Source organism: Colobus angolensis, unplaced genomic scaffold (assembly GCF_000951035.1).
Source record: "Colobus angolensis palliatus isolate OR3802 unplaced genomic scaffold, Cang.pa_1.0 Scaffold52, whole genome shotgun sequence".
Lineage (NCBI taxonomy): Eukaryota > Metazoa > Chordata > Mammalia > Primates > Cercopithecidae > Colobus > Colobus angolensis.
In genome coordinates this window covers 4,961,952-4,972,173 of record NW_012118710.1, presented here as the reverse complement: position 1 = coordinate 4,972,173, position 10,222 = coordinate 4,961,952, and the positions used below count along the sequence as shown (strand labels likewise).

At 47.7% G+C, this 10,222-nt stretch overlaps 1 protein-coding gene across 1 annotated transcript; it reads right to left on the bottom strand.

The window, feature by feature from the left end:
- Positions 1 to 3,905: 3,905 nt before the first annotated feature.
- GOT1L1 (glutamic-oxaloacetic transaminase 1-like 1) lies at positions 3,906 to 9,703 on the bottom strand. Its single transcript, XM_011960709.1, has 9 exons — positions 9,492 to 9,703; positions 8,298 to 8,479; positions 7,226 to 7,337; positions 6,861 to 6,970; positions 6,549 to 6,641; positions 6,304 to 6,454; positions 5,328 to 5,493; positions 4,700 to 4,842; positions 3,906 to 4,111 (listed from the first exon to the last, which is right to left on the bottom strand). The coding sequence occupies exons 1-9, from the start codon at positions 9,604 to 9,606 to the stop codon at positions 3,918 to 3,920; spliced, it is 1,266 nt and encodes a 421-aa protein (XP_011816099.1). The 5' UTR covers positions 9,607 to 9,703; the 3' UTR covers positions 3,906 to 3,917.
- Between the last annotated feature and the right edge of the window lie 519 nt (positions 9,704 to 10,222).

Sequence of the window (10,222 nt, the reverse complement as noted above, 5' to 3'; positions counted from 1 at the left end):
CAACAAGGTGAAACCCTGTCTCTACTAAAAATACAAAAATTAGTTGGGCTTGGTGGCAGGCGCCTGTAATCCCAGCTACTCAGGAGACTGAGACAGGAGAATTGCTTGAACCCGGTAGGAGGAGGTTACAGTGAGCCAAGATCGTGCCACTGAACTCCAACCTGGGTGACGGAGTGAGACTCTGTATTAAAAAAAAAAAAAAAAAGGTGATTTGGATAGAAAAAAACTTTCAAGAAGGGTTAAAGTGAATCTTGAGTGTGAAGTCAATAGTGGGGTATGGAAGCCAATTACAAACAAAGGCTGAGAAGACAACCAGTCTCTCTGCCAAATCCTGCCAGCATCCTGGGCTGGGTACACTAGAAATCCCTGTGTCTCAAGTAAGCCAGTAAACGACCTGAAGAAGAACATGAGACTGTGGACAAATACAGGGGCTCAAAATAAAACCCGTTTCTAAACAGGAAGCCAGAGGAGATGGCTATGTTTGTTCTATGAACTTTCTTGCAAGCCTCCTCACAATCACCTCTACTCAGATGCCCTGTGTATCAGCTTCTTTTCACACTGCTAATAAAGACATACTGAGATTGACTAATTTATAAGGAAAAAGAGGTTTAATGGACTCACGGTTCCACGTGGCGGGGGAGGTTTCACAATCATGGAGGAAAGCAAAAGGCACGTCTTACATGGTGGCAGATAAGAGACAATGAGAGCCAAGTGAAAGGGGAAATCCCTTATAAAACCATCAGATCTCACGAAACTTATTCACTACCACGGGAACAGTATGGGGTAAACCACCCCCGTGATTGAATTATCTCCCAGTGGGTCCCTCCCACAACATGTGGGAATTATGGGAGCTACAATTCAAGATGAGATTTGGGTGGGGACACAGCCAGACCATATCACTCTGCTACCTCTCATAAGAATTACAGTCTATGGGAAGGGGACTTTCTTTTCCAGGCAGGAGCCTACTAACCTTGGCAGCCAGGTTTTGGGATCTCAAGCTCAACCCTATGAGGCTGATCACTTATCTGTACTCCCTGCAGGAGCAATCCTCAGGGGATGCAAGGAAGCTGAAAATGGGCTTGCCTGAATCTTCCTGCTAAACCCAGCTCTGAATCTAATTGAACGGGTGTGTTGGAGGTCTCTGAGGCCACCTGCAGGCTTTCACAGGACTCAGCATAGCTGTTACACTTGTGGTTACAGTTTATTACAGTGAAAGGCAACGGGGTGAAATCAGCAAGGGAAAAAGGCACAGGGTGGAGTCCAGGAGAAACCAGGCACAAAATTCCAGTTGTCTTCACTGAGTGGATTCACACAGACAGTGCTTAATTCTCTCAGTACCAGTGTGTGACAGCATGTGTGAAGTGCTGCCAACCAGGGAAGCCCCCCTAAGCCTTGGTGTCCAGAGTTTTTATTGGGGATCAATTACATAGTCATGCAGTACCCATATAACAGAGCTTAGCTGCTCAGTCTCCAGTCCCAAGAAGTCAAACTAATAGATGCATCCCAAAGTCTTGAGTCACAAAGATACTCTTACCGGGTAGGACACTCAAGGGCCTGGATGCATACCCCAGAAGCCAGTGAGGCCCAGTCCTGAAGACCCTTGGAATATGCAGGGTTTGGGTAACTAAGTCCCCCTGGGGTAACCCTTTACTAAAACAATCATTAGCACTTATTACATGTCACCTTTTATTGTTATCTACATTTTTATCATTGTGGTATTGAAATTTATGATAAGAAATAGCTTTGGTCTCTGTCCAGTTTCTGGCACAGAACTCGTAAAAACCCTTGGAGGCCGGATGCAGTGGCTCACACCTGTAATCCCAGCACCTTGGGGGGCTGAGCCAGGTGGATTACTTGAGGTCAGGCAGGAGTTCGAGCCCAGCCTGACCAACATGGTGAAACCCCGTTTCTAGTAAAAAAAAATAATAATAATAATACAAAATTAGGCAGGCGCGGTGGTGCATGCCTATAATCCCAGCTACTTGGGAGGCTGAGGCAGGATAATTGCTTGAACCCAGGAGGCGGAGGTTGCAGTGAGCCGAGATCATGCCATTGCACTCCAGCCTGGGCAACAAGACCGAAATTCCATCTCAAAAAAATAAAACAAAACCCTTGGAATTTCCAAAGCGTTAAGAAGTGTAGAGTGAAAGGAGCATTGTTTATTATTCCTAATGAGACTTCTTCAACCACAGCTGAGTTTATGTTAACGAGGTCACTGTTGGAAAGCCCATAAGGATGGCTGACTTGTTGTGGGAGGGGCTGACAATGTGATTAGAAGTTTGGACCTTTTAGCTCCACCCGTGACCTCTAGGGAGAGGAGAGGGACTGGGTGGAGGTTGAGTTAATCAATAACGGCCAGTGTTTCAGTCCATCATGCCTACGCAACGAAGCCTTCATAAAAACCCCTAACTAAAGAGTTTGGGAGAGCTTCCAGGTTGGCGAACACATGGAGGAACTGGGAGGGGGAACCAGGAGGAGAGACCACGGAAGCTCCACGCCCCTTTCCTCACACTTTTCCCTATGTGTGTCTTCCATCTGGCTGTTCCTGAGTTGTATCCTTTTATAACAAACTGATAATCTAGTAAGTAAACTATTTTCCTGAGATGTGCAAATTGTTCTAGCAAATTATCAAACCCAAGGAAGGAGTGGTAGGAACCCCCAGTTTATAGCAGATGCACAGGTCACACCACTGGATATGACTGGCATCTGAAGTGGGGTACAGTCTTGCAGAACTGAGTCCTTCACCTCTGGAATTTGATGCTAACTCCAGGTAGATAGTATCAGAATCTATTGAATTGAACTGGGCACGGTGGTTCACACCTGTAATCCCAGCACTTTTGGAGGCCAAGGCGGGTGGATCACTTGAGATCAGGAGTCCAAGACCAACCTTGCCAACATGGCGAAACCCCGTCTCTAACAAAAATACAAAAATTAGCCGGATCTGGTGGCACGTATCTGTAGTCCCAGCCACTTGGGAAGCTGAGGCAAGAGAATCGCTCGAACCTGGGAGGTGGCGGTTGCAGTAAGCCGAGATTGTGCAACTGCTCTGCAGCCTGGGCGACAGAGCGAGATGCCGTCTCAAGAAAAGAAAAAAATAATAATCTATTGAATTTTAAGACACCCAACTGATGTCCACCAAATAACTGAATTAATTGTGTGGGGAAAACCCTATAATCTTGTGTCAGAATTGAGAATCACAGTAGAGGAGAGAGAAAAGTGAGTTTTTCCTTTCAACCACGTAAATTGTATCTCCCCAACAAGAGTGGAGGGCACCAACTTTGTCATATACCTGTTGGTATACTGGGGGTTTACAGAGTCCCATGTATTAGTAGATGCCCGATAAAACATTTATTTTTTCTTATCATGTCGGTGACACTTGCTCTGGCTGTTATTGACCTAGGCTATCCTTCCAGCTTCCATTAGTTGTTATTCATCCAATCCATTCATCTGTCAATATCCCAGTCAAGTCCTACCTCCTCATGAGATGCTCTCCATCTCTTCCGGCCCACTTTGAGGTATTCCTTTTCTAAATTCCTGGCACATTTTCTGTTTACACATTCTGACTTCTATTACATTCAACCTTAAAATGTTACTTAAGTGTTTTATGTGACTAAGGCTTGTCTCCCAACTAGACTGTAAGTGTCTGGAGAAAACAGGCTGGTTCGTACCTGTTTTTGTACTCCCTTTCACAGCCAGCTCAGGGCCTTAATGTAGTAGGTGCTCAATAAATATAAGATGGCCAATGAAGGTAGATATACCCTTCCCCTCCGGGCCTTTCTTTCTCTCTCTCTCTCTCTCTCTCTCTCTCTCTTTCTCTGTACTGAGGCCAGACCATTGCTTCATAAATAAGTGAAGAAAGTGCTTTGTAAATAAATGATTTGTAGCAACGAGTAATCAGCACAAGATTTTTGCAAAGACTAAAGTTTTATTCCAATCAGGGTTTTTTTTTCCTTTGGAAGACATATCTCTGAGCCCTCTGTGAGGAGGACAGCCTCATTGATGCCCTCAGTGATGTAATTTATGTTGTTGGCATTGATGCAGCTGAAGTTAATCTGACTGTTCTTGGGGATGTAGATGTGCTTCTTCCTGACCAGGTATTCCACCTGCTGGGCTAAAATCACGACAAGGTCTCAGATCCTGAGACTGGCCATCTCCAATTCTCCTCTAGCCCAGGCTGGTTTCTTTTCTCATTTTTTATTGATTGATTGATTGATCGAGATGGAATTTTGATCTTGTTGCCCAGGCTGGAGTGCAATGGTGCAGTGTCGGCTCACTGCAACTTTCGCCTCCCAGGTTCAAGTGATTCTCCTGCCTTAGCCTTCCAAGTAGCTAGGATTACGGGATGCACCACCATGCCCGGCTACTTTTTGTTTTTTGTTCTTTTAGTAGAGACAGGGTTTCACCCTGTTGGCTAGCCTGGTCTCGAACTCCTGACCTCAGGGGATCCACCCACCTCGGCCTCCCAAAGTGTTGAGATTACAGGCATGAATCACTGTACCAGGCACCCAGGCTGGTTTATGAAGGATAGGGAGTGTCGGTACTTCTGGGGGTCCAGAGGTGTCTTTAAAGCAGCCCATTTTCCAGAGGACAGAATCAAAATCTGGAGTGAAGCTAGGAACTGGTCACCTAGTCCGTGAAGTTTAATGCTCAAATACAGGCCAAAGGTCAGAAAGGGGGACACCCGCCCCCAGACCCTTACAGTTGAGTCCAAGATAGCCATGGGTCCCACTCTGCTCAGTGATGTGACCCCAGGACCCAGGGGTTCCCAGGAGCCGGAGTTTCTCCTTCACTTTTTCCTTGGTTAGCATGATGTTCTCTACAACTTCTTTTAGACTCTGCTGCCTACCAAGGAAGGACAATGAGAAAGGAGGGCGTGAGGACCCCTTGCCCTCAAACCTCCCTCATTGCCAGTCCACTCTTTTTACCTTCAAAGGTCCCCAACAGAGTGCCTGAGGCTCTGGGATGATTATGAGTGGGAGGGAGATTTGATCCCTTATTAATTTAAGCAAGCCAAGGAGGCTCCCAGGCAGATTTTGCCAGAGTTGCAAGCCCCTGATGCTGTCTAATCTCCCCGAGCAACCTGGAAGAGTTCAGATAACATTGGCCTGGGTGCAAAACAAATGTCCTATCACTCTGTCCCCTAAGGCAACCCCTGGTATAGGCACCGCCATTGGTATACATCAGGTCCTCAGTAAATGTTGACGAATGAATGGAGTAAAAAGGTCACATGGGCAGGAGAGAAGCACCCTGCCGAATCCTGTGGATCAGCAGGTCTGCAGGCGCCCAGGGCCTCTCCCATCCCTTCCTGCTCCAGCCCTCACCCTTACCATTCTGCCAGCAGAGCAGGGTTGCAGAGGATGGAGGTGATGATGCGTGCACCCGTGTTGGGAGGATTTAGCCACAGGGCCTCGGCTAATCCCTTCAGCTGGGAGAGGACACCCAGCAGCTGCTGGTTGTTGACTGCCACCACCACTAGGATCCCCACTCCTTCATCTGCAGTGTTGGGAAGACAGCCTCAGCCTCAGCCCCTTCCTCCACTCCTAAGGCCTTCACCTAGATCTCAACCTCCAACCTCACAGAAAAAAGGGTTGAGCCACCCTCATCGCAGCCCAGCCAGGGTGGTATTCAGGCTCCGAGAAGTTGCCAGAGGCTCTCCTTCCAGCAAAAGTACCCATAAGTCAGAGTCTTAAAGGAGGAAGGAACTTGAAAAATCACTAAATTCTACTCTTCTGTTTTTTCCTTTCCTTTTTTTCTTTTAAGGGACTATCTCTCTGTCTGTCACCCAGGCTAGAGTGCAATGGTGGAATCATAGCTCACTGCAACTTCAACCTCCTGGGCTTAAGCAGTCCTCCTGCCTCAGCCCCCCGGGTAGCTAGGACTACCAGTGTGTACCACTATGCCCAACTGATTTAATTGTTTGTAGAGACAGGGTCTCGGTGTATTGCCCAGGCTGGTCTTGAATTCCTGGCTTCAAGTGATCACCTAACCTCGACCTCCCAAAGGAGGGATTGGGAGGTGTCAACTGGGATTACAAGTGTCACCCACCATGCCAGCCCCACCTTCTCATCTTATAGTTGAGGAAACAGAGGCCTGAGGGGGTGAAATGATCTAAGTCAAGTTGGGTTGGGTGGCTAGACTGAGTAACAAAACAAAATTCTAGCTCAGTGCTCCCCACTTCTGCCTCTATAGTGCTCTCCCTGGAGTCCTTGGCTCCCTCCTAAGGAGGAGATATCAAAAACATCACTGCTGTGAGCGCGGCCCCACTTCAGCAATAGACCCTCCCTTCTTCTGCCTGTACCGTACCATAAATGCCAAAATTCTTGGACAGAGACTGGCTGCAGAAGAACTCAAAGCCTTGAGACACAAAGTATTGTAAGATTCTAGTATCTTCTTCCAAGTCACCGGTGTATAAACCTTGACAGGGAATATCAAAAAATGGGAATATCTGCTTGCTCTGTAGGAGAAAGGAAAACAAGAAAAGAATGAGACAGATGGAGGAGAGAGCAGAGAGTCAAAGACAGGAAGGCTGGGCGGGAGATTGGGTTTACCTTTATCATGGACACCAACTTTGCCCACCCACTTGGTGTCAACTTGCAGTCGATAATGTTCCCAATCACAAGGACACAGCCATGTGGGATCTGCTGCAAGTACAGACAGTCTCATCAGGCTTCACCTTTACCCAGGAGTGGTGGCCCCGGGGCATTTGGGGGTGAAGTCCTCCTCCATGTTAGTTACCATTGAAGGGACAGGCAAATTCAAACCTGGAAAAGGTCTTGGATGACTTAAAAGGTGTGGGGAGGAGAGGAACATTAGGCTGTAAGTCAGCTCTGGGGAGGAGTTTGTGAGCAGGGCCCCTCTACCTCCACCACATTGAGGAGCATGTCGGGGTCCACGCATAGCTTCTTGGGGTCCCAGATGGAGTATTCACAAACTGTAAAGCCTATGTCCTGGAAGACGAGTCCATGCAGTTCTGTGGGAACACAGACCCCCCCCACTAATTGGTACATGGGAATCAGAGAGATGGAGGCAGAGGTACTGGAGTGTGAGGCTGAGAGTCACTGGCTGAAGGTGGGACATTAGCAGGAAAAGGACATAAATAGCTTGGCTTGTCCGCCATTTTGCTCATGATAGAGAATGAGGGATAACAGTGAAGATGGCAAATGGGATGAAGATTAGGAACAGGGGATGGGGATTTGCTGTCGCCCTCATCTTGGGTAAGACTAACCTTTTTGAGAAGAGATGATATAAACTATACGAGCATCCTTATGCCAAGTTCTGAGAAACTGGACCCCAAGCTGGAAGGCACCACTGTCACCAACAGTATGTACACCCCCTACCTGCAATCAAGAAATAGACAGAAATAGGCCTGGCGCGGTGGCTCACACCTGTACTTCCAGCACTTTGGGAGGCCGAGGTGGGCGGATCACTTGAGGTCAGGAATTTGAGACCGGCCTGGCCAACATGTTGAAACCCCGTCTCTACTAAAAATACAAAAATTAGCCAGATGTGGTGGCACACACCTGTAATCCCAGCTACTCAAGAGGCTGAGGCAGGAGAATCACTTGAACCTGGGAGGCGGAGGTTGCAGTGAGCGGAGATCAGGCCACTGCACTCCAGTCTGGGTGACAGAGTGAGACTCCATCTCAAAAAAATAATAAGTAAATAAACATTAAAAAATGAAAAGAAATAGAAATAACACTCTAAAACAGTAATGGAGGCCAGGGGCGGTGCTCATGCTTGTAATCCCAGCACTTTGGGAGGACAAGGTAGGTGAATCCCCTGAGGCCAGGAGTTTGAGACTAGCCTGGCCAACATGGTGAAACCCTGTCTCTACAAAAAATACAAAAACTAGCCAGGCGTGGTGGCACACGCCTGTGATTCCAGCTATGCAGGAGGATGCAGCGCGAGAATTGCTTGAACCCGGGAGGTGGAGGTTGCCGTGAGCCGAGATGGCACCACTGCACTCTAGCCTGGGTGACAGAGTGAGACTCTGTCTCAAAATACATATATATAAAATACATTAAAAAATAAAACAGTAACAGGAATACTAACACCACCTCCAATTCAGATCATTCGTATCTCGAAAGAGCTTTCAAATCAGCAGTGTGAGGAGGGAATACCTGGACTAGGATTCCGATCCTGACTCTATGGCTAAAGCTGTGGACTCTCTGAGCCTCAGGTGTCTTCTTTATCAATACCAGGGGGCCCTCCAAGGTCCCTTTCGGGTTTAAGGTTGAGCAGACCCAGAGCCCCACTCTCTTTGTCAGGATCAGCCAGGGGAGGGCCCGCCTTCTCACCCTGTTCTCCACAATGGCTTGGCTGTGCTTTCCCAAGAGGAGTTCTAGAGAGGCCTGGATGAATGATTTCAGGCCCATGGTGGGCAAGTACTCATAATTCAGGGAGGGATCCTGTGATATCTGTAGTCGGGTCTTCTGCACCATGAGAGAAACCCAGGGATGGCCTTCATTTGTCATGCAGACTGTGAGGAAAACCACAGAGGAAGCTCCAGATGCCTGGTTTGGGCCCCCGGGGCTGAGCTCTGCAGACAGCCCGCAAAAAAGTCTGTCCTGGACTCCGTGGGGCTGTGGGAAGGTGCCCGTGAAAATACAACTTTCCCTTTTCTTTTCTCCTTGATGAAAACAATATGCTGTTAGTGAATGTGTATCATTTTTGTCTTTTTAAAAAAGACAACTGAAACCTATGCCATTTTAAAGGTTAAAAATTATGCAAGCCCAGGATTGGTGGCTCAAGCCTATAATCCCAGCACTTCAGGAGGCTAAGGTGGGTGGATCACTTGAGTTCAGGAGTTCAGGACCAGCCTGGGCAACATGATGAAACCCTGTCTCTACAAAAACACACAAAACAGCCAGATATGGTGGCCAGCACCTGTAGTCCCAGCTACTCAGGAGGCTGAGGCAGGAGGATGGTTTGAGCCCAGGAGGCAAAGGGTGGCAGTGAGCTGAGATCTTGCCACTGCACTTCTGCCTGAGCAACAGAGTGAGGCCCCGTCTCCAAAAACAAACAAACAAACAAATAAATAAATAAAATAATAATATGCAAAATGAGAGTTATAGGTAGATGAAGCTAAATAAAGCTAACCCTGACTTTCACAGTGGGGAGCCCCAGTTGCATATCAGAAGGCTCAATTTGGAGAACCATTCTTGGTTCAAGAACAGGAAGAGAAAGAGAGAGAGAGGAGATAAGATGCTGAAGAAGTGTGGGATGGCCTTGCAGGCCCCCAAGCATAGAGTTGTGGAAGAGGACATAGCTCTCACCAAATCCCTAGAAGCCCCCAGAGAAGGGCAGAGAGCATGGAATGACCTGGGACCTTATCTGCACTTTTCCCCACTGGGTAATTCTGTTAATAAGAAAAGATCTCTCCACCTGCAGAAGCTTGGGCCGCACCTCTCCCCCTGCAGCAGGGAACACTGTCCTCCTAGAGGCAGTTACCATCACTTAAGTCTTACACTTCAGAACTGCTAGGCATCTACCTCTATAGGCTAAGAACATCTTGTTCGGGCAATCATCTTGTTTGTAGGTCTTTAACAAGCTGCCCTCTAGCTTGTGAGCAAGGGGCACATCCATGAACACTGAAAGGGTGGGCATAACTGAGATGAAACTGGGGCCAAGACTATATGTCTCTGCTCCTGTGTTCCGTTTCTGCCCAGAAGTCTTCCTCCAAGTCTGGGCCGGGCAGTCCTGCCTCTTCCTGGAACCTTAGCAGCTCCAATGCAGAGGCACTGGACAACTGGTTGCCAGGACAACAGAACCTCATGATCTTTGTGGTGGCGATCCACAGGGGCCACAGGAACATTCCAGGGTACTTCAGGAGAACCCCCTGAGAGAGTGGGCAGGGCAGGATAACAATCTCCAGAATTCCCAAGCATGTTTCCCTCACTCAATGCCTTCTCTTCTCTAGCACCAAGTGGCTCAATCCAAAATAACAAGCCAACTGCTTCAACAACAGGGCAAGGATAATGGGAGATTACTTAACAGATATGATGTACATTATGGGGGTTATGGATACCCTAAAAGCCCTGACTTCACCACTATGTGATGTATACATCTAACAAAATTACACTTGTACTCCACACATTTACACAAATTTAAAAAAAAGACTTAAGGCAAGGCAGGCAGCCAATAAGCCAGGCCGGGCTTCCCGTGCAGAAGTGAAAAGCCCAAATCACACAGCAATGCAAGTCGAGGTGTTAATTTCCATTTT

Bases quoted from the DNA above. Each gene is read 5' to 3' on its own strand.
- GOT1L1 (XM_011960709.1), bottom strand. From the start codon at position 9,606: ATGCCCACCCTTTCAGTGTTCATGGATGTGCCCCTTGCTCACAAGCTA. The intron at 6,642-6,860 runs GTAGAGGGGCCC...CTGTACTTGCAG, and splicing joins TGCTCCTCAATGTGGTGGAG to CAGATCCCACATGGCTGTGT. The intron at 6,455-6,548 runs GTAAACCCAATC...TTTCTCCTACAG, and splicing joins AGTTGGTGTCCATGATAAAG to AGCAAGCAGATATTCCCATT.